General features: G+C 28.1%; 1 protein-coding gene across 3 annotated transcripts in view; it reads right to left on the bottom strand.

The window, feature by feature from the left end:
• LOC107449668 (E3 ubiquitin-protein ligase RNF123) overlaps positions 1–22,837 on the bottom strand; it is a 42,361-nt gene extending 19,524 nt beyond the window's left edge. The window contains exons 1-20 of one of the 3 annotated variants that reach the window (XM_087166469.1): positions 22,681–22,837; positions 21,798–21,867; positions 19,259–19,350; positions 18,731–18,819; positions 18,464–18,518; positions 16,253–16,338; positions 15,001–15,087; positions 14,219–14,286; positions 13,885–14,128; positions 13,676–13,789; positions 11,938–12,066; positions 10,228–10,394; positions 9,219–9,321; positions 9,059–9,131; positions 7,217–7,278; positions 6,211–6,290; positions 5,994–6,100; positions 4,724–4,882; positions 3,030–3,169; positions 1,991–2,173 (exon numbers count right to left, since the gene is read on the bottom strand). In XM_087166469.1, the coding sequence (XP_087022595.1) occupies positions 1,991–2,173; positions 3,030–3,169; positions 4,724–4,882; positions 5,994–6,100; positions 6,211–6,290; positions 7,217–7,278; positions 9,059–9,131; positions 9,219–9,321; positions 10,228–10,394; positions 11,938–12,066; positions 13,676–13,789; positions 13,885–14,128; positions 14,219–14,286; positions 15,001–15,087; positions 16,253–16,338; positions 18,464–18,518; positions 18,731–18,819; positions 19,259–19,350; positions 21,798–21,867; positions 22,681–22,732 (2,160 nt within the window). In that variant the 5' untranslated portion in view covers positions 22,733–22,837. The remainder of the gene's footprint in view (positions 1–1,990; positions 2,174–3,029; positions 3,170–4,723; positions 4,883–5,993; positions 6,101–6,210; positions 6,291–7,216; positions 7,279–9,058; positions 9,132–9,218; positions 9,322–10,227; positions 10,395–11,937; positions 12,067–13,675; positions 13,790–13,884; positions 14,129–14,218; positions 14,287–15,000; positions 15,088–16,252; positions 16,339–18,463; positions 18,519–18,730; positions 18,820–19,258; positions 19,351–21,797; positions 21,868–22,680) is intronic. The other 2 variants (XM_043048974.3, XM_087166480.1) reach the window with 2 other exon arrangements.
• Positions 22,838–25,018: the final 2,181 nt, after the last annotated feature.

Below are 25,018 nucleotides of genomic sequence, written 5' to 3'. Positions count from 1 at the left end.
TAATTACAGGAATAAATAAATAAACCCGCTTATACATATAAAGGAAAAATATAATTTTGCTTCTGAATAACAAAAAAAAAAATAACTAAGGGCTTTTTCCACATCTTGAAAACAAAATGTGCAACAAAAAATAACGAATCACTAAAAAAGCAAAAAATTTTTAGTAGTTCTAAAATAATTCCATAGAAGAGAAAAGAAATCCTTTCTATGGACTTTATTTCTGAGGAACTTAAGTACATAAAAAATTATGATGTGCACATAAGTAGGATTTCTTTTTCTGGGCTGAAGAATATGTAACCAAAAAATAAAGAAAATATAAAAAAGCAACCAAAAGTTATAAACATATCTGTTTCATTGCTATTAAGAAGCCACCTGAGCCAAAACAAACTGATGAAAATCCTTCAACTCACCAATGAACAAAAAAAAAAAAAATTTCATTTCAGTTAAAGTTTCTTAAATGATTATTACCCAAATCTTTTTGATTTATGCACCATTAACATACTAATTCATTGTCTTGACGCTATTGCAAGAGAATTAATCTATAGAATCAAAACAGCTACATGAGTATAGGATTTATACATTACCAATTCTTCATATACCGTATCATCATAATAATAATTACTGACCTCCCTACCATGCTTGATAAGAAAGACTGTGTGCCTGACTTCCTCAGACAATTGTCCCTGGAAATCATCAATAAAATCCCTCCAAACGACATCAAAATATTCTCTGATGGCAGTAAAATGGATAGACAGACTGGCAGTGGGGTATTTATTGAAACACCTCGAGAGAACTACACTCTTCATCAACGAAACCCCGATTTTTGCTCCGTCTTTCGAAGCGAACTAATTGCAATCGACAGCGGACTAGAGAAAATCTTGAGTGAAGGGCACCTTGGAAATACTTGGATACTATCTGACAGCTGTAGTTCATTTCAACACCTCAAAAATTGGGCCCTCATTGGAGATAAAACCAGTTTTTCGATCTTACAAAAAGTAAAGCTCATTTCCCAAAAGTATGAGGTCCACTTTCAATGGATCCCGTCCCACGTCGATATCCACGGCAACTAGTTGGCTGACACTCTCGCAAAGAAGGGACTAGACCATCCAGTCCCCTCCACCTCAGAGCTTACATACCTTGAACTTTTCGCAAGGCAAAAGGCCCAGAACAAACAAAAGTGGCTGCATCCACCTACTCACTATTGGTATAAAGCAAAAAGACCAGGACTCTCCCTATCTCTTCCTGGTGACAGGCAAACCAACACTTGCTTTTCCCGACTGACCAGTGGTTACCTGAAAAGTCACACATTTCCTGCTAATCAAAAGATCTTTCCTCTTTGCCCTAAATGCCAACAAATCCAGGCATCACCTGAGCACATCTTGAACTGTTTAGGGCTGGACTGGAACGACATTCATTCCTCTCCCATTCTGGTTTCGGATTTTCTTAATGTCAACGGATTTATTGATCTGGTCTGACCCCGTCAGACCAGATGGGAATTAGCAACAACAACAACAACAATAATTACTGAAGTTCCTTCAGTTGTTGTCCAATCAGTTTATTCTTTATTAAATAATTCTTAAAATGTCCTTTTTATTTAAATCTCGTTTCTTGCTTTTCTCATTTTAACTTACACAGAAGTGTGTATCACATTTATAAACTGCATAATTAATATTTTTTATGTTTATTTTTTATAAAATATATTTAAGATTGCTTTGTCACTTAATCCATTTGAAATTTAAGTAAAATCTACCCATAAGATTTCATTCTAGAAATACATTTTCGGAAATATGATGTGATTAAATAAATATAAAGAATGCATTTTAAAGATTCATACTGGAAAATAAACTAATCTAAAATTAGCATTGAGTTTAAAAACATAAGCTCACATATTTGTTGATAGGAGACACTACAATAAAAATATTCCCTGTAAAATATAGTAATGATAACAGTCAAATTATTTTTCATAATAATTACTATTGTATAAACTTACAGCTGAATAAACAACAGATGTTATCCATGCTTGGTGACGACCTTGTTCAACTAATTCTTCAAGGAATACATTTTTAGCAAGATTCAATTCTTGTTCGACATCTCCTTTCTGGACTTGAAGTCGCTTTTCAATTTCTTTCAGTGAATGTCTGTATTCATGCATAGTATCACGAAAAGCACACATCTTTACACACAAAAATAAATAAAATTAAAAAAATAGAAAAATATAAATATTTTAAATTTATACTGAATTGCTCCTGAAATATAGAACATTGAATCAATAAAATTTTACAGAATTACAATTACTACTATGAAGGAATAAAAAATTATAGTTTGGATAGGTTGTTTAATAATAGTTAATTATTTTTTTAATCTATTCAAGAACAGCAACTGAATAAAGTTTTTATAAAAAATGAGAATATAAACTGGCAATAGCGGTAAAAAATCAAGCTAATTTACTTTAAGCTACAATGAAACTATGTTAAATAGATTTTTAAAATAACATATTAATTTTGCTTTTAAGTTTCATAAAGTTGTTTAAAAAAAGCATATAATACAATTCTCAACATTGATTCCACAAACTTTTACTTATAATTATTAATCATCTTCAATCAAGCCTCTCATTGCGAGAAGAAAATTTAAAAAAATATTTTTATATAAGTAGATGATAGGTGATTAACTTTTTGAACAACCATATATAATAGTCTCTACTTTATGTCATTGTAGTTAATGTTATCAACTGCTTATTGTTATCAAAATCACTCAATTCTGATTTCTTCAATTATTTTGTTAGATAAAATTATCACTTTCTGCAATCATTACAGAGTATAATGTACCTAATCAGTATTTCTATTTATTTTTTCAAAATCTTTTAATTTATTTTAATTTATTCTGTGTATTCAAAAAAAAAACTTTTTTTTCTTTCTAACCCTAATATTTGAAGTTCTGATAATGCTTTATATAAAAGGAAATTTGGAGCCCCACTGTTATAAATAATTTATAAAGCTTTAAAAAATGGCATAAGTAATATTTAGATAAACCTTTTCAAGTTGACGATGAGCAGCAATGTGATACAGTCGAATTATACCATCTAGAAGCTCAATAAGTGTCCCAAAATTATCCTTATCACCAGCATGTCGCAAATGTTGAGCTTTTGCTTTATCAGATTTAATAAGTCTTCCTAAAAAAGAAATAAATAATTATACTTAAATAGTTCAATGATAAAAGTACTTTCATAAATATACAATGAATATTCATAAGCACATGAAAATAAAGTGGTCAAGAAAACAGTTTTTTCAGATAAACAAAATAAGACATTTCTTAAAAAAACATAAGCAAGTTCATTAAAATATCTGAAAGTGCATGCACAGTGCAGGTGCATATAGTATCTAAAAAGAAAAGCATTATTGTATTCTTTTCTCTACATTCTGCAAGTTTAAAAATCTTCCCTCAAGAAGTCTAATTTAGACCTAACAAGAACATAAAAAACCGTATAAAACAAGAACCATATATTGAAATATTTAAAGAATAAAATAATTTTGTCTTCTTTTCTTCCAAATTGGCAAAAACAAACAAGGTAACAAGTGAGCAAACGATAGAATTTATTTAAGAGTTTGCATGATAATATTATCCGTTGGTCTCTGAATTTATCCTCAATTTTTCAATCCGATGCAGCTTATGGCCTAAATAAATTTCTGGTAAAACAGATGAAGCCTCAAATTCTTCAAGGCTACATTCAAGTTTTGAACAATTTAAACTATATTGCTGAAAAATTGTAATTAATTTAACTTGAAACTTCAGTTTTTATAATTAAGTTTTTAAAAATTTTCAAAGGGAATGAAATTTCCACAAACAACCATATACTTTTTTTCCTAACAATTTCAATAAAAACAAATTTTTAAGTCTATGAAAGCATTTATCTTTTAAATCTAAATTATATATATAACAAGTGGTTACATAATTATACACATTACTGGTTTACATAGGTTTTTCTAACATTAAACTAACTATTACTTGATTAAAAACGCTTCAAAAGTATACAAATTCGAAATAAATAGTCAATATGTTTCAAGTGCTCAAAATTACTCATTTTTATAAAATGCTGTTCTGTGAAAGTAAACTTTAATAATAAAATAAAGTGATATTAAAATGAAGAAATTGATTAACACATGGATTGCTGTATGTGTTTACAATGAAATCTACTTCAGGCCACGAGTACTGGTGTATGAAGCATATTCTAAGTACTCCCACCAATATTTTAATAATGCGAGTCTCTGGTGGTCACAGGAATAACATCTTGCTCTGTTTGTTTCCTTGGTATTATGTTTGTTCATTTGTGTCCGTTGCTTCGCATCTGTTTAGCATCTCACTACTTTACATAATCAGTTTGAATTTTTGCAGAGTAAAGAGGTGTTTACCCTAATTTGTAGAAATTTCAAAAAGAAAAATGGAAAACTTATTTCTTACTGAGTCAAATAGCAGTGAACAAAAAAGCTTTTAAAAGGCTCGCAATAACTTTCTTAATAAATAATTTTTATATTACTTTTATAACAATTCAATAGTTTTGTTACTTCCTGTGAAATATCCTTTCAAATACATATTAATATCCTTTGCAAGTAGTCAATTCAATGTCATCTTAATAAGGGTGACGCCGCCCGATCAGAAACTTTGCTTTCACCCCAACAGGGGTGATGTGGCAGTCAACATCTTAAAGGAAATCAATTCATGCTCTTACCCACTGATTCAGAGTCTAAAGAAGCTTTCTCTTTGCTTATTTCTTGCAGAACAACATCCTGGTAGACTCTCATCAAGTGCGATTGAAGACCACCAATACGCTGGACTTCTGTGTAGGTTATAGAATTATCATAAAAAGAACTGCCTGGTACGCTAAGACCTGGAAATAACACGCATTTTAATAAACAAAATTTTTGGTACATGCATTGTTGCCATCATGGAATGGAAAATTTTCAGTTAATTTTAAGCAAACTATAGTTCAATTAAAAAAATATCTATCTACATACACACAGAGAATTTCAGGAATCTTTAATTATCAATAATTTATAAAAACTAAATAACAAAGATAACTATAAATTGAATGTGATATTTCCTGTTAGTGATTGATTAAATGAACTTCAATATAAAATTTATAATTAAAAAGTCATAGTTTTAAATAGTGCAATATTATATCCATTGAGGTAGCTGAATATATTTAATATATAAGGAATCTCAGGCGTTTTTTATAATCAGAAAAATAAAACAATTTTTTTTAAAAAACAAGAAAAGAAAAAGAAAACAATATTGCACTAATAATGAAGTCCAAAATTTAAAGAATGAATGAATATTTACCATTTGTAGTTCATAAATACGGACTCGGTAGTAATTTTTTATTGTGTTTATATTATAGTATAGATAGTAGTATATAATATATTTTTAAATAACATATAAGTTAAGTTTCACTATGAGAAAAATTAATACTTTACGGTAGGTCATAAATCATATGTTTTACGATATAAACAAATTAAACTACATTTTTGAACTAATTTAAAAATACAAAACTTCCCAAAATATTTTTCGATTAAAAAAGGATAAAAGATTCAAACTAACTAATTTAAAAACGCATTTTCTATCATAAGCTAATTGAAATATAATCATATTAAAACTCTTATGTAAATAATATGCTAAATAAAAAATCTATTTTACATACTTAATACTAAGAAAATTTCTAAAGCTCACAAAAACCAAAAGCATTTTTTATTAAACCAGATGACCAGAGAAATTTTAAAAAATTCCACAAATTTTATATTAGGAAGCAATGGCTGAAGTATGAACTATTCAATCAAATGTATTTTTTATAACAATATTAAATGCCACAAATATACAAAATTTATAATAAAAAAATTAAAAACAGGCCTTAGCTTGGCTAGATTTATATTTTAATAGTTTTCAATATATCACATCTTTTTTTTTATTGCTGAAGAAGTACTATCAATAATTTCAAATAATACCATTTAGATCTATTCCAGATGCAGAAACGCAGATGCGGAGGAGCGAGATGAGACGATGGAAGAAAGCCAGTGCCACTGGCAATGGGCATAGGTGAACAACTGGGACCTAAAAATTTAAACTGGTATATAAAATTTTCTGATAAAAATAACTGACAGTTGTTAGTTGGAAAAAATGAAATGTTAGCATTTTGAAAAGGAAGGTCAAGTTTCACATAACATAATTACTCGAGCCCCTCCAGAATTTTCCTTCAAAAACTCCCTCAGCTTTGCTAAGAAGATACAACGACTGCACTGGCCCTGCAAAATAAATATTTCAAGTTGTACTCACAATAGGCTCAATAAATATTTAAATTCTTACTTTACAATTACAACTTTGCATACTTCAACATCCTAGCCCTGGTAATAAGATAAATAAGCTCTTAATCTTGAGTGATTGGTAAATGTTTTTCTAATAATATTATTCTAAGTAAAAACTATTAGTTCTTACTTGACTATTAATTTCTGTATTTCATTAAGTAACTTTGAAGGTAGCATAAAATTATATGTTTTATTGACACTTCAAAATATTTTTTATCTCAAATGTGTATATTTAAAACTGGGCAAACAAAAGAGTAGCTTCAATAATAGTTAATCAGTCAACATGAAAATAAGTTATTTCAAAATTGTTTACTCTGTCAAAATTTATGAAATTTTTTGAAAAATATTACCAACAGTTTCTTTTAAGAATTATATATATCAACTTTACCTTTATATATATATTAACTGTAAATATTTTGGAAAAATTCCACTTTCTATAAATAAATAAAAAATTATTTTTCAATATACTTTGATAAAGATTCCTAGAGTTGAAAGATATTTTATTTGACAATCATTGGAAACAGGAACTTCTTACAAATGCAGTCCTGTTCTCAAAAGAGACTATCGATTTTGAATTATTAAATGTTTTAAATAATTTTTCATAATTGCTATATCATTACAAATTGTTTGATGGCTAAAATAAGTTCATTTAACTTTTAAAATAAAAACAATTAACTGAAAAAGACTTTTCAGTAACATTTACTGAAACAAAACATCTATGTTTTAACACTCTAAAATATCATTATTTGTTTAAAGTAACTATTTTATAAAAATAAATTAATAAGTTTACAATAAGTAAGCATAAAGTACATTAAAAAGTACTAATTTTTTACTAATAAATAGCATAATAACTAGAAATATCTTACTTGATACACATTAGAAGCATCAAAGAGTTCTAACAAAATTTCTAATTGCACAAGCTCAACCTCTAAAAAAGAAAAGTTATTATATAATAAACTAAACAAAATAATAAAATATACATATTTGTTCAACTAAAAATACCCTAAGAATCAATGGAATCCAGATGGTGCTTAAAATTCTTAAAAGTTGCTTTTTCAATACCAATATTTATAACAATTTAATTTATACATTGATAATAATTTTAAAAATTATGACTTTACAATGAGCTAAAAAGTAAATAAAGGATAATTCATAATCATTTTATAATGCAATTTATATGAGGGACATTATGAAAGGAAACTTTATCATAATTTTATCAAGTAAACTTCATTACAATAATTGTAAGCTTAACATTTCACTCCAAGTTGTTCAAAAATGCATGCATGAAGTGTTTACATTTTTTCATCTGTTTTATCATGAATCATAGAGTTATCCTGCAACAACAAATGAATTAAAAATTGGGACTAGTAATTGCAATGATTTAAGAATAGATAATAACTCTTCTTCCTTCATTGCTCATATGTCATGTATAAATATTTGTGATCAATATGTCTCATCTGCTTTTTATTTTATCAACACGCAATTTTGATAATCTAAAATAGAGGTTCTTTACACAAAAGAGAAAATCGAATTTTATGTGAGAAAAAATATAAGGAAAAAGCTTTAATAAAATTGTTTTATTGCTCAATAAAGTGCTGCTCTTGTCATCAACACTGTTAGTGATAAGTCTTAAAAGTTGAATAATTTCTATGTGAGAAAGAATATAAGGAAAAAGCTTTAATAAAAATGTGTTATTGCTCAATAAGTGTTGCTCTTGTCATCAACACTGTTAGTGATAAGTCTTAACTGTTGAATAATTTCTATGTCAGAAAGAATATAAGGAAAAAGCTTTAATAAAATTGTTTTATTGCTCAATAAAGTGTTGCTCTTGTCATCAACACTGTTAGTGATAAGTCTTAACTGTAGAATAATTTCTATGTCAGAAATAATATAAGGAAAAAACTTTAATAAAATTGTTTTATTGCTCAATAAAGTGTTGCTCTTGTCATCAACACTGTTAGTGATAAGTCTTAAATGTTGAATAATTTCTATAATCAGATGCAAGTTCAAGCTTTTTTCCTTTCATTTTAAATAGAAAAAAATTAAAAAGTGAACCTATTTTGAAATATTTTCTAAAGCATAATTAATCTTCATAGCTCTTAATTTTAGCGGGATGCTGCAAGTTATCACGGCATCAGCAAATTAATTTCTTCTTTTGAAATGAAAAGATTTTATTTCTTTATTGTCATTTGTAAGTTCATCCATTTTATAAATATCTTTTTATCCTAATTTCTGCATTGGGTCTAATGTAAATATTTATGCATTTAATTTATTTTAAAACATTAACCCTTTTTTTATAACCACTCTAAACTTTTTTTTTCATCAAAAGTATAAAACTGAAAACATAGGACAAAAAGGAAAAACAATATTTGATTATATATCGGCTTTTGCAGTATAGGGATTTATTTAAATATCATTTTATAAAATTTAAATAATTTTAAACTACATAAAAGTTTTGTGAATAATTTTTAAATATTTTATAATTGAAAATTTTGATTTATATCTATGTTAAATTAAGCTGAATTCTTATAATTATAATATCATTCCTTGGGATTACAGACAAATTTAGGTTTATGAAGACAGCGTATGAAATTAACTCCCATGCTACCAGGTATGTAAACAAATTAATATAAAAGGAACTTCCTCAAGTACTTTTGTAAAGCTAGAATATTTTCAAAAGTGAATTAAGTTTCTTAAAAAATAGTTACCTTTTACAACTAATTTCAGGTGAGTGCAAGATTTTTGATAACAGGCTTTTCTAAATAGTTCATCATCACTCATCTAGTAAGATTCCAAAAGTAAAAAACATAAATAAAAATATAAAACTTTAAAAACAAATACAAGTTACATACAAAATTTTTTATTTACATCTTGTTTAAAATCCAGCCACACTTCAGGTACAACTTCTGCCAATCCAACTTTGTCTAAAGGCTTTACTTCTAATAGTACAGGGAATTTAATTTTATCAAACTTAAAAAAAAATTAAGAAGAATATGTTCTCATATCATTTAGAATTTTATTTCAACAAAAAATAAACAAATAAATGTATTAAATCAGGGAAGAGGAAGAAAAAAAAATTCAGTGACTTTCCCAGATTTATTTTATCAAGCTTCCCTGATTTTTGTAACCGTTGGCATAAATTTTGTTATTAATTTTTCAGTTATGCCTCATTCTTGCGTAGAATTTTTTTTGAAAAACTCACATATTCGATGTTTGAGTTGAAAGCAAAGAACTATTTTTATCTAAAACAATTATAACAAAACAAATAAAGGAAAATAAATTATTATACATTTAGGTACTTCAAACTCAAATTAATTCAGCTTCCCAGACATTAGGCATTTTAAATAAATTTCCCGATATTTTTGGAGTTATTTCATCAAAAATTCCTGATTTTTGTAACCAGAAATCAGAATCAGAAGAATCAGAAATTTTACAACTAATTTTTCAGTTATGCCTTATTTTTACGTAAAGAAAAACACTTATACTCGTTTTTAGAGTTGAAAGTAAAGAATTTTTTTTATTTAAAATAATTATCACCGATAATTGAAAATAAATAAGACCGATAATTAAAAATAAATATTGAACTTCTAGGTAATTCAAACTCAATTTTATTCATTTTCCGAGACATTTTTTGATACTTTAATTAAATTTCCTGACATTTTCCTTTATTTCCAGATTGATAAAATTCCATTAATTCTCTTTCTTAACTTGATGAAGAAGCTTAATTGGAGATTTTATATTTTCAATGAATTTTTAGCGTAGTTGACACTTCTAAGTGACAATTTATCAAAATCCAAATTATAAAAAATAGATTACAAGATACAGAAAAAAATTTAAAAAAAAAACAACAACTAATATTTTTATATAAAAAGGATATAATACATTCTGTAACAGGTAATGTTTAGTTGGGGTGTGTTGTAGGAGAGCAAGTGTTAAAGCTAAATATTTCTTTTGTTCATGAAACTCTGGAGTAGCAGGTGCAAATCGGTAACCAGTCAATAAAGCAACAACAATGAATTCTAAGCATTGATAAAGTTCATGAGGCTGAAAAAAACAAGAAGATTAATAAACAGCTAATCTTTCATTAAAATTTATTAGAATAAAATTAATTAAATGAAAGATTATAATAAATGAAAAACAAGGACAGAAATTTAAAAAAAACAAAGCACGACATTTTACTTAAAAACTGATTTATCAACAATTTCAAAAGAAATTCTTTTTATTTGTAGAATGGAATAAGCAAGATTAAAAGGGTTTGCAGCATTTACATATATGTATATACATCTAGGTGGGTCACATACAAGTTTTCTCCCTACATCAATTAAACATGCATGACCACAACATAACCATATGACACACATTCTTGATCACTAACTCACAGGTGGTTCTGGCCTTTTATGAATAAAGAGACAGGGGCTTAAATAGCCTAGGGAGGCCCCCTCTACAATAATGGTTGTTAGATTTATGTCACCTTTGGCCTATGAAAGGGACATAAGCCAAAATGATAGCCAATGTGACCCATGGAGATTTCTCAGCGATAAGGGTTCGTAAATTTATCTCATCTTAGAATGCAGGAACTCTTGTTTTACACTTTGTTTTTTGGTATTCTAATGAAATATCAGATTACAACATAGAACTGTAAACCTGGTTATTAACACATGCACTCGGCTATACAGTGAAACCTCATTAGCATCAATTCAAAGGGACACAGAAAAATTACTCACATTAAAGTGCATACACAGACAATTTGTATTAATTATAACTACCATATATTTTCTAAACACAATTTTTAATGCGCATATACAGAATGATACAGACTTTATTATACATCTATAAAAACACTTTCCTTTTTCAATGAACATTAGATCATTTCTAATTTCCATACTTCCATGTGAAATACAAATTATTATTTTGTAAGTTACTACCAGATACTTGAAAGAAACAACAAATATTTTCATGTTAAGAAGGTTAGAATCCATATGTATTTGAACAATATATTAATACATTTGGACAATGAATTACACTGAAATGGCAGCTTAATTAGAAAAAACTATTAATGTACAAGCTATTATTTCACTGATTAGCCAATTACTCCCTGTTGATTTATCTACTTTCTTATTTGCATCATCTTTAGGCTAGTCAACAAGACTGAAAATAATGTATTTCATTAAAACATTGACCACCATTATATCAGAAGAGTCATATTTATGATGTGATGTAATTAAATTAAATTTTTTTACTAGCTTAACAGAAATTTTATTTTTTGTCAGATTTACAAGCAACAAAATAATACATTTGTTTAATTCATTGATGATATCAATTTATTTTAGCCTCAACATTATACAGTTAACTTCCTTCATAAGGCTTACGGCTCCCTGTCTGAAAATGTTATTTCACCAAAATGACATGACCATCGCAGGTGATGTCAATTACCATGGTTATTACATTCGATTGATGGACGTTTGGAATACTTTCCCAGTAGTAGGAGTCAAAAAAATTAACGAATTTTAACAACTTTCAGTTCACAGAGATCAAAAGCAGAGATAATTTCTCAAGAACATATAAAAGTAACTTCAAATAATACTACCTCCATAAGGGCCCACATGATTTCAAGAACAGAAGTAATCCTAGATTTGGAATTCATTGATCCTTGATCTTTCACTTGCAAATCAAAGAGAAATGGCAATAAACATCCTTCAGTAAGGAACGCATTTGCCTAGAAGAGGAAATAAGGGGTTTTAAAAATCTATGATATAATAAAAAAAAAGTCTTTAAAAACCACACTTTATAGGTAATCAAAAAATCAAAGTTTTTGCCACCCCTAAAACAAAAATCATGTGACTCACGAGTTTCATAAAACATGGAGAAATTTCAAGAGATTAAAGAGGTTTGTTGTCCCAAATTTTTATTAGATAGAACAAGAAAAGAATTACTTTCTCCTTTTAACACCATCTGAAAATGTTGGTTTTTAATTTTTTTTTCTTTTGTTGTTTTTGTTTTTCATTTTAATTTCAAGCCAGTTAATTTCCTTGAATTAGAATGTGATTGAAATTTTGATTGGCCATAAAATTTGCCATTCATAGTTAAGAAACAATGGAGTCTTACATTGTTATCTGGCACAGAATTCAAGTTACTAAGCGAGTACTCTAGCCAGTCAGAAAGTGGTAAAAAAAATTTATTTCAAAATTTGCCTAGTACAAACAAGTGGGTGAAAAAAAAAGTGGTAAAAATTTAAACATATTATTAATAAAATAAAGCTTAAAATACACTAAAACAAGCAAGAAACTATTTTGTATATAAACTTAAGATTTAAAATAATGAAAGCATTAAAATTAAAAAAAATTGGGGGGCAAACAAAATTAGTAACATGAAAATTATGTCATGCATCCTGTTCGAAACTTAGAGAATACTTATGATATTTAATAGAATAAATAAACCATGAATCTTCATAATATTTTATTTATTTATTTTTTTTTAGAAGGAGGCAGAATCAATTAACCCACCGACAGTTCTGCACGTAAAAAGTTGTACTATAACCTTCAGTCTTCTCTGCATAACAAAACTGGTTTTTCCATGTTATTAGATAGGGAAATAGTGTATTGGGAAGAAACATTCGACCAATTTTTTCCTTGATTGAAATTTCTTTTCTGTAAACCCTCTTCCTAATTTATTATTTTAATCGAAACACTTTCTCACACTTTTAAATTCACATCCTGTCTCTTAAATCTATTTTTGGCTCAAGCATGCATTAATTAAAAGCAGGACATATTTCCCTTTGCTTTTGTGGGAATTGCGCGACCTATTTAATAAACCAACTACAGTTATGTACCAAGATTTTCCCTATTCCCTAAAACGAAGCATTTTACGGATTTACATTGCAAGATTTTCCCTAATGTATATTGAGAAGCACAACGATTTCATGACCACTTTTATTGCTGCTCTCTGTCTAATAATTAATAAATACATTTTGTACCCTCCTTCCCTGCCTAAGACTTGCTTTAATCCTTCCACTCGGCAACAACTATATATATATATATATATATATATATATATATATATATATATATATATATATATATATATATATATATATATATAAAGTATATATATATAATATGAATATATACATAGTAAATTACACAAATTAAGAACAAGTTTAATAGTTTAAAAAAAATGAGAGTTAATGATGCTAAGGCAGAAACGCATTTAAAACAAATTCGAGTTAAAAGGCAAAAGTAAAACAAATTTTTAAAAATTTTTTTTAGGGAGAGTAGAAACCTTTTTTATAAGAACATTATCACAGTCAACTTATAGAAAACACTTACAAGCAGAGGACTGAGCCTATGCATGAGAGGAGCAGCAACCAGCAAAAGTTGTGATTTACTACCTTGATTGAACTGTGCAGGCCAATTTCTTACAACAAAAACTGGATTTGGATCCTGAAATTTTGAAGAAAAAGTTATTATAATCAATAGTTTTTCATGGTATTTTATGTAAAAAAATACTTGAATATGTACTATATTTATAAACTAACTTGAATCACAGAATTGTAAATATCAAGCAATTTTTCTAGCCACATCAATAGCCTATTTGTTTGGGCAACTTCTTTCTTAGGATAAGTTTGCAATGGAAGATATCCACAAATAGGATATCTTAAAGGTGTAGAGCCAAAGTTTGCAACGAGATTCTCATTGTAAGCTAAGCTGACAGCAGGGAAATATGCAAGTGTTGGGCCAACCTGAACTTTTTCAAAAGCATCTCCCAGGTAATTACCATTTCTAAGCATAAAACATAGAATAAGACAATGAATTCTAATAAATATTTAAAAAGCTATACATATATTGTGAAACAATGTGAAAAGATTTTACCTGTAAAATCCAATTACTCCTCGATCTAGATCTATTGCACAACCAATGACATCTCCAGTTAGCCATGACTAAAAATGTATAAAATATTAATTAAAAATTATATAATAAGCTTAATTAATATTCTATACAAAATTTAATTAATAAAACATTTCTATAGATTTTTAAGGAAATTTAATAAATTTTACAACTAAATAAAAAACACAGTACAGCTAAATAAAAATTAGCGTAGTAAATTTAAAAACATAAAATCATCTTAAATAGTATTTTAATTAGAAAAATTAGTGTTATTCTCAATATTTTGTTCCCTGATTGTAGTTTAATTTAAATAATTTCAAATTTGCTTATATTTCCTTCAATGCATAGAACAATGAAATAAGCTTTTATTAATTTAATTAAATTAATAAAAATCATTGATATAAAAGTAATTATAGATTCTAAGAAATCTAATCCAGAGTTAAATGTGAATTTTATTCCTCAAGATTGTTATTTATAACATTACATTTAAACACAATAATCAAAACAATTTCTTTATAATAACTAATATATCACTAAAGATGGTGCATAGCAATGACTTTTTCAAAGAACATGTGTTGTTTGTTATATTCTAATAACAACAAATATTCCAAAATAACCTATTCCAATTTTTTGAAAGAACAGAATATTTTATTCCAGCTTAACCGAGTAATGCATCTAAAAAAAATTGTATTTAAAAAATAAAATTACAGAAAATTTCCTTTTATCCCCTTTCCCCCAAAAATATGTATTTATATAAAAAATTTTACCTCTCCATATTTATAAGTAGAAACGTTCCACTTCCGTATTCGATGACCATCATATGCATAAGAATGTGGAGTATCTCCAACACCTTTCTAAAATAAAATGAAATAATAAACTATAATGAATAATAAATGAATGAAAAAATGAATAAATTTAATGAAATTGTGTAAATTAAATAGTACAAAATTACTTAACACAATTGCATTAAACTTAATATTCTTTACCCCACACAAAACACGTTTTATTTCTACTTACAATAAAAAAAGAATCTGTATGTTTATACATCTCTGTTTCAATGTCGACAAATGATTGGACCTACAGCTATGAATTTTAACCTAGAGATGGATATTGACATGATTTGTGAATTATTAAACCTGATTTTTGCATATTAATCTGAATTTTTTTTAAAAATTTATAAAATGTAGTTAATACATTTCATCACAAGACAGTCATGTTAATTTTATTAGCGTCATATTAAGTAATTTTAAATGCAATTTTATTAACTATTTTCACTCATCTCTTGAGCTTCAGTTGCAGTAACTCTAATTTCACTCTGCTGAATTTTTTTAAGCTTATTTATTTTGTATATCCTGAGAATTTTGCATTACTTTATGCTAATTTTTTTATTGTTATTCCAAACTAAAAGCATAAATTAACTTCTTCCAATGACCTTTCTTGTTTACTTTCAATAATTTCGTTCTTAGATTTCACTAATTAAACAGCTGAACAGTCCTGTTTACTTCTATTTTTTTTTCTAAAATTAATTACAGGAACTCCAAAGTTTTCACTGTTTTCAGCTTTCCTTTATTTACAGATTATATAACAATCAGAGGACTAGATAACTCAATGATGGACCATGAAGGAACGAGTTGATGGTCAAAGGCAGCTGTTTTAAATAAGACTTAACTTTTAACAGTCCAGAATGTAACAGATCATTATAATTATACTTCCCACCAAACATAAATATACTGATTAATTATATCAATTATGATTATATAATTAATTATAATTAAATTAATTTCAAATATAACAGCAATAAGTGTGATTCAAACAATAAAATGATTTTAGCAATCATATGCATGGTATTAGATCCAATAAATGAAAGTGCCATGCTGCTTGCATAGCAGCATTGATTCATTAAGAGTTAACTATTTTAAGCATATTTTGTAAACTATTATCACATTTGCAAACTGCATAAACATTTTTCATTTAAAGTATTTGCTAAGCAGTTGCTGTAGCAAAATATAAATAACTTACTTCTTGTGAAAATTTACAACTGAGAGTAGCCCATCCTATTTGCATGACTCCTTTTGATCCAAGCATCAACTCATATTGCCATTTTCCTGTTAAAAGAATAAAAATAAACAGTGTATTTTGAATAAGTGATGAATACCTACTTTGACAATACTTTTAAATAAACCGTTTCACTTTTTCAACAACATATTGAAGCACAAAAACATTATGTGTTTGTGAAAAATAGTCTTGCACCTGTGAACACAAATAAAAAAAAAAGAATTCATCTCATACTTAATTTAATAAAATCTGTTTTTTAACCATTTGTGCATGAGTGACATATCAATTTTTAATACAGGCTCCACTGAAAAAATAATAATTAAATGTCTCTGTTCTAAAGCCTTTCAGTGACACTGCTGAATTTAAAGCTGAGCTGGATTTTGAAAATTTGTTTGCTCATTTTCATTCTTTAGGTTGGAAAAATATTTGAATAAAAAAATCCTTTTCAAGTGCTTTTACAAAATTTTTGAGGCTTCAAATTTACTTTTATATAACATAATTCATAGTTCAGAGAAATGTTTACATGACAAAAAAGCGTTTAATTTTTTAAGTTGAAATTATATTTAGGAACTTAAAATAAGATTATCATTTGCTTTCAAAATCGATAAGAAATTGAGTTTTATAGATTTTTAAATGAACTTAAATAACTAAACTGTTATAAGCTTCTTTTAAACACAACTAAGTATAAGAACTTATAAAACAATCTCACACTGGAGTATGTTAAAATAAGACAAAAATAAATATTTACTGGTGCATATGTGTCTTAGCTTTATGGTTAAATTCCTTACATAAGACATTAAAGAGCAAACGATGTTTTGCATGTCGGTTCGTTTAAAGACATAGCCTTGATAGCTAAAGACTTTGACTTACATACATATAAAGTACATTCATATACAGTACATACATATAAAGTACATATATATATACATACATTGTAAATACATATATTTAATGTACATGTGCACATTTATTCATTATATGTACTTAAGGTACATACATAGGTACAATGCAAGTATGTACAAACATTTTTGTACATGCACACACTGATACATTACAAACACATTTTTTGACTATGTGCATAGTTATGTGCATACATACTTATGAACATACAATACACGTACAAATCATATATGTCCATTCATATATTTTATATGTATAAATATCTACATATATCATATGTATAAACAAAGTTCTCACGTACAATGCACATATATCTACACTTATATTATGAATGTACTTGCATATACTTGTATACGTACATACATATATTGCCTTTACATACGTACATACAAAGTAACATGCATGTTTACATGCATATTATATGCAAAGTTACGCATTAATAATGTACATACAAATGACGTTTGTGCATACATACATCTTATATGCATAAGTAAGTACATACGTGCATACAAATATTGTATGAGTTCAAAATATGTCTATGTATGCTCATACATTAATACATTGTATTTATATACACACATTCATTCTACGTACATAAAAATATGTTAACACATACATATACCATGCATACAAACTGAATGCTTGCATTTTTCACTGATTATTCAAGATTTTAATCAAAAAAATTAGTCATGACTAATGATTTATTCATCAATCATGAGTCAAAAATTTGCATATGAATAATCATTCAGAATAAAAAAAAATTATTTAATTAATTGAATTCTCTTCCTGGACTTTTGACTTCGGCAAAACCTTTGGGGTACAGAGAGAGCAATTTTAGACTTTTGTCGTACTCTCTCAATAGAAAAGGTTTTGTTTTAATGACTTTCGGAGCTGGTACCCCCTAAAGACGTCAGCTTCGGTTGTCATATTTATCCATTTTTTTCATATTACATTGTTTCTTTTGTTTCAATTCCCTTCAGATTCTCTGCTGCTTAGCACGTTTTTCCATTGGAAGTATTATTTTTAATTGCTTTTAATTTTTTGAATTATTCTCTTAATACATTCAAAATAGGCTTATTCTGACTAAATTTAGTCATGATTAAAATTTCCGTTAATGCTGCTTCAAGCTAATGCAAAATTACCTTCTGAGAGCTTTGACAGTTTCAAAAATTAATATTGCAAAGAGTATTTGCATTAGCTGAAACAAGATAACCAAGATCATGTTTATTAAGTGTAACCAAAATATCACAAAATGATGATAAGGAATAAACTCACCTTTATATACACAGCAGTTGGCACGAATAGAACTAAAATTACTTTGACTAGAAAGCTAAAAAAAAAAAGAAATATTTTATTTTTTAGTTTAATTTAAAATAGCTCAACTATACAAAACCTTATAGTTAACCTAAAAATTTAATAAATTCATGCGCAACAAAATAAAGTTATTAAATAAAATGAATCATTTAATAAAACTAAATGATAAAATAAAACTAAATTATTAAATAAAAACATAAATGGGTACTAATAAAAAGCAATTCTTACTCCGAGTCTATCTCTATCAATTACCAAACTACCCACATTACTTGAAACATCAAATATCACTTTATCTGGTCCAATTACTCCACGATTTTCTGAAAACAGAAAAATGCAATATAATTATATCAATCTCAAAGCAATAAATATGTAAATTTACAAGAAACATTCTTTTTCTATCCTTCTGCAACTCATATGATATAGATCGCCTTAATTTCTTATAGCATGAGTTCTCTTTAATTACTACCACATAAGTTTCAATTGAAAATTAATTTATGAACATAGATTCAAAATAAAAATTTAAAAAAAAAACATTAATAATAAGTATTAACTTTTGAATGCCATTTTCCAGATAAAATTTAAACACAAATTTTTAAAGTTCAAAAAAAAAAATTGGTTTTAGGTAAGCTGGATTGATATGTAAATTAACAAATGTGAATAAAGAACACCAAAAAAATAAGAAAATAAAGAACACATTAAAAAAAAAGAACACAATAAAAAAGTGAATAAAGAACACAATAAAAAAAAAGTCAATACCATTAACAGATGATGAAGATTCTGCAAACTGAACTGCTTTCCGTAATTCTTTTTCAATGAAATCATCGATATTGTCGAGATTGAGACTATCCCTGAAAAAATACGAATGTCATAACTAATTTCAAAGTAATTTTCAAAAGTTTTTTCGTCAGGATATAGATGCATCACATCATTAAACAGATCTTTAAAAAAGAGGCAAGATTATGTAGGTTTTAAAAGAAAATAAACAAGCCCAATCATAGAGCATCCAATTATGAAATTTCCACGAAAAATGGCAACAAAATATCACCATACATAAAAAAAAAAACAATTAAAAACTTGTATATTTCTAACTATCTAGTCAAAGCCAGCACTATTTTTCATGATTTTTATAAAGAAAAATATGAATACTATTACTAATTAAACAGTAATTTTCCAAAACTATTCTTTCAGGATTTCAGGAAAGTTATTCTTTCAGGTCACATCTCTTGGAAAATCTTTTAAAAGTAGGGATAAAATAAGGTAGATTTTTTTTAAAAAAATATATAATAAGGTGGTTTTTAAAAGAAGATAAAAAAAAGTCTTATTTCTACCTATGCAATTATGAAATTTCAGTGATAAATTGCACTAAAATACCACTCCAGATAACAAATGTTAAGAGTTTCATATGTTTTTTATATTTTAGTCAGGACCAGTACTATTTTTATTAATAAGCCCATTTTTGAACTTTTCATATTGGCCTTATTCAAGAGAAGACATTTGATATACAGTTGTTATTAATATTAGCAAAATGTAATAGAAAAAAAATCATTTTCTAAATTAAAATTGACTAAAAAATAAACTTAGAAAGTTTGTGGAAAAGGTTGAATTCACTTAGATAATGAATACAAAGTCAAACCCCGCTATAGTGAACCTTCAAGGGACCGAAATTTTGGTTCACCATAAACAGGTGTTCACTATACCCGTAACGCAGGCAATTTAACTAATCGTTCCAGAACTCCTCCCTTTTAATACACATTACTCAAATAAAGGACTGACAAATATCATGTAGTAGCAAAAAATGTGTTATTTTTTATTACTTTTCGTCTTGTGACTGAAAAAAATTAGTAATCTTTAGCTGATGAGCAATCCTCAACATCAGATATGGAAACACTTCCCGCCTCTCAGATAATTTTTCTTGAATTTCTGTTATTCCGCTTTTTGAACCTGTCTAACCTGCCATTCAAGCACATAAAAGTAGTCTCACAAAATCGCTTAACAAATTCATTGACATTTGTCCAGATACTTCATTTTTTTTTTTTTAATAACGGCAAGTGCTGAACTTTTGTTCTTCGCCTTAGAAGATGCCGGAAGTGTTGCTCATTTATCGTTACCCAGTGGGTACCGGTGACCCAGTGTCACGGAAGCGAGCAACATTACCCACGCCACACTGTCCCAAATACCCGTTCATAGGGTGGGTCACATTCATACATTCACACATCAGAAGACAACACAGAGAGAGAGAGAGAAATATCCATGCCCAGAGCGGGATTTGAACCCGCAACCATTGGCTTCGCAGTCAAGCATGCTAACCACCTGGCCGGCTTGTCCAGATACTGGAAGATAGCAGCTTTTTCGAATGTTTAACCACGTCAGTAATGCTTCTTCAACATCCTTGTGGGTTGGAAACATCTGCTTGGTTTGTTTAGGGATGGGAAAGTGAGACAAAAGAAGTAAACAAGAAAAAATGCTTATCGCTACATTCACCTCTATAAGATGGTCTTAAAAATCAGTATATGTATTTATTTTGAAGTAGAAATTTCAAAATTATTACAAAAAAAAAGTAAGAAAAAAATCAGTTGAAGACCGAAAAAAGTTCACTATATCCAACTTCCTCACTTTTTTGGTTCACTATATCCACAAAAAATAACATTATATGTGTATAGCATGGCACAGGACCAAACATTTCATTCACTATATCCGGAAGTTCACTATAAACCCTGTTCACTATAGCGGGGTTTGGCTGTATGTAACTCCCCAATGCCGAAGTTATCAGCCCATAGACCAAGTAATTAAAAAAAATTATAAATAAGCACATAAATTGAATTAACTTCTCATTCTAACAGTAAAATGGAAAATAAATACTATGCATACATAAGATAATGTTTTGAGGAAGCACTGAAGTTCTTTGCATGTCAAACAAGTTTAATATTTTAAAATGAGGAATAATAGTCACAGTTAAAAATGACAAAAAAATAATAAATTAACAGTATTGATTTTTAAAAACGAAAATTTTTGACAAACATTGATAATATGTCTTACTAACTGCTTAAGTAAAAAATTCATGGTAATTTGAAATAGAAATTTATAATTCAAAAACCTAAACATATGTTGGATTTTGATTTGAACCTTAATTCACAAATGAAACTAGTACGAAATCTTTTAATGTACGTTAATTTGTAATGCTTTTTTTTTTAAATAATGATATTTCCTTTTAAAATATTATATATAATTTTGTCCACTATGACTTGGTTATGTTTTAGATAATGACTATATGAAACTACATAAATCAATGACTTACAATAAGATATGTCCATGCTCCCCAAATGGTTGAGTGCCACCCCCTCCATAAATTTGCTTTATGAGGCCTTCTGAAAGAAAAATAATGATTTTTGTTATATTATATAATTAAGAAACAAAAAAAGTAAATAATAAAATTTTAATAAGGTTGGAAATTTTTTGAACAAATCAGAATTCAATAGTAATTTGATTATCAAAACATGTGAGAGTAATTTAAAATATGAGTGTGTTAAAGTACAAAGTTGAGTTGACACACTTTTTCTATGAAACAATTTTACATCAACGAAACAATAAACGCAAAATGCTCGTGAATTTAATCGTAGTTATGTCTTCAAGCATAAATAACAAAAACCGAATAAATTGTATGTTATATTGACTATTCGCATGATGAAATGAAACTTAACGGGCATAATGAAATTATTTAAAGAGATGTAAATTATTTCATAAATATAAATGAATTAGAATGATTTTTGAACTGAAACGTTTTTTTAATAAGAAAACAAGCAATGAAACATAAATTACAATTTTGATAAAAATAATGATAATTTAGCACAGAATTGCGAGTACAGTTGTTGCCCCCATTGAATTTTACAGTCTGTCTATCACAGCTATAACAAATATTCACATATGACACTATGCTTCAAACAGAAATATAGCAGAATTGTTAAATTTCGTAAGGCAAAAAACGTTCATCAAACTATACATTTTTCGTTAAATAATATTAAGTTAAAAGATAAAGAACTTTTTCAAATTACACATATAAATTATAATTTAATTTCACACACATAAAGAAAAAAAGATGCAAAACAACAACAGTAAAGATTTTGATAAAGATATAAATATAACCACACTAAGCAATAAGAAAATAGCTCGAAAAAGTCCACCTAAACATAGAGCATCTTCGAATGATTTACGAATACGATCATTAGAAAACATATTACGACAAAGTATTATTGAACATATATAATAATGTTTTTGTTTATCTGTCTGCAAAAACGAGAATAACAACACCGAAACTATAATCTACAGTTGCGGTTACAAAATTATATTTTTTACATGCGTTATTTGAACGCAAATGCTGCTTTAAAGGGGTCAATATCTAAATGTGGCAACTCACATGCGGAAATGGCACGCACTCGCGTCTTTACCAGCCAAGTGTATTGCATTCGAAATACATTGATCTATTTTTAAATGTTGAAACGTTCAAATCCAAGAAAGCATCTTAACTTCTGCCACTTTGTCTAGCATTTATGTTTCGCTATCCTTGCTGAATCTCAGTAACTGAAGCATTCGCTAATCACCTTCGACGAAATCTTCGTATGCAGGTCGCCAGAATGAGGGTGCCATTCTTTCTGCAGAGGATCAGAATCCTAACGGCATGTCTCCGGATCATCCTCAGGAATGTTTCCCTTCCCACTTCTCAGACTGTCGCCAATAACCCACTGAGCAGTTCCAAGGCCTGTAGTGGAGAGATAGTAAAGATAGGGTTCCCAATAGAACACCGAAGTCAAGCATCACTGGCTGTGGACAGTAAGTGGGTGGGTGACCACTTTGATCAACCTACATAGGGACCAAGGGTGAGGGGTATCGGTAACGAAACTGCTGACAAAAAGTGCTCGACTTCAAGCACAAGTGATCGGGCTACCAAAGCGGAGGAGCCCCTACATAGGATCAAAAATTGTGATGGCATGTCTTCGAATCAACAACAGGAATATTTCCCAGACCGTCGCCAATAGACCATTATGCAGCTTTATAGTGTGCCGTTAATAAAGTACCTACCTAAGGCTACGTCAGTGATTCTCAACCACTGTGCCGCGGCACTTTTGTGTGCCGCCAAATTCTTAAAATGTGCCGCCAAATATTAGAAATGATACAGTAAAAATTATAATGCTTTTTTAATTACGAGTAAAGTTTAAATTAAAGAAAAGTGTATATTATAATTTTTCCACTCTTTAACAGCGGGAACATCTTTGTCAGCGATTGTCTTGTCTCTGACAATCTTAAAATAAGAAGGAAGTGTTTAAATTGTCGTTGACAATTTTAAAAAATGTTGAAATAAGTAGGAAATTTAATGATCATTAAAATTATTAATTATCAAAGGAAAGCAAAGCTAAATATTAACTTTCAAACTTAAATAAAGGCTAATCATTAAAGTAAGCTATGCAATTAAAAGTTATAAAAAAAATCTAACAAAAAATAAGCTAACAATTAATAATCAGCAAAAACACTAGTTGACAAGAATTAATAATCAGCAAAAAAACTAGCTATAGAAAACAAGCGAACAATTAATAACTAGCAAAAAACATAAATAACTGTTATTAACTAATAAAAAATTAGTCGAAAGAAATAATTAATCCCTTAATAAATGTGCTTTTGTAGTACTTTATTTCACATTCAAAATTATTATCACAAACTATTTAACACAGTGTATTATAGTTAAGTAAATAACTTTTAAACTAATTTTTTTCATTGTGTGCCGTCAAATTTCGAAATCGTTAAAAGTGTGCCGTCACAAAAAAAAGGTTGAGAATCACTGGGCTACGTAAATAAACTACTGTTACTATTACTGTTAAAGAACATTCACACTGGATGCAAAAAAAAAAAAAAAAAAATCTCATATGCGAATTTGGAAATGCGAGCGGGAACATGATTCCGAGAATCGTCAGTGTAATGACTTTTTTATAATGCATTTTTATGTGCTTCTGTAAAATATCAATTAAGTAAAACCTGAAGTGTATTACAGTAATGACATTTCGAGAGAAGCAAGAATTGAACCTGGATTTATAAACTGCTGTGCGCGTTAATTGAGAGAAAAAACTGTAAAAACCTTAATAAAAATCAGAAGCTTTTCATGAAAATCGCAACAAACCCAATATTTTTTACAAAGGAATACTCTAAAATATTATATATGTTAAAGTTCTTTTCAAACAAATTTTCTTTCAACGAAAAAAGTCAGAAAACTTTGTCGTACTGCAAAAGTTGATCAATTGGGTATAATATGAAAAAAACACAACTACTTCGATTTAGTAGGAACAACATATGACGCAATGCTAAACGAATGGAGGTCATCGGGCTACCAAAGCGAGGGTGCCATCCCCTCTGCAGAGGATCAAAATTGTGATGGCATGTCTTCGGATCATCCTCCGGGATGTTTCCCAGACCGTCGCCAATAGCCCATTGTGCAGCTCTAGTGCGACGTAAATTAACAACAACAACAATAAA

This window comes from Parasteatoda tepidariorum, chromosome 1 (genome assembly GCF_982258835.1).
Source record: "Parasteatoda tepidariorum strain Cologne lab strain chromosome 1, Ptep-v5.0, whole genome shotgun sequence".
NCBI lineage: Eukaryota > Metazoa > Arthropoda > Arachnida > Araneae > Theridiidae > Parasteatoda > Parasteatoda tepidariorum.
Note: the sequence above shows the minus strand (reverse complement) of the source record. Positions and strands in the feature narration are given on the sequence as shown.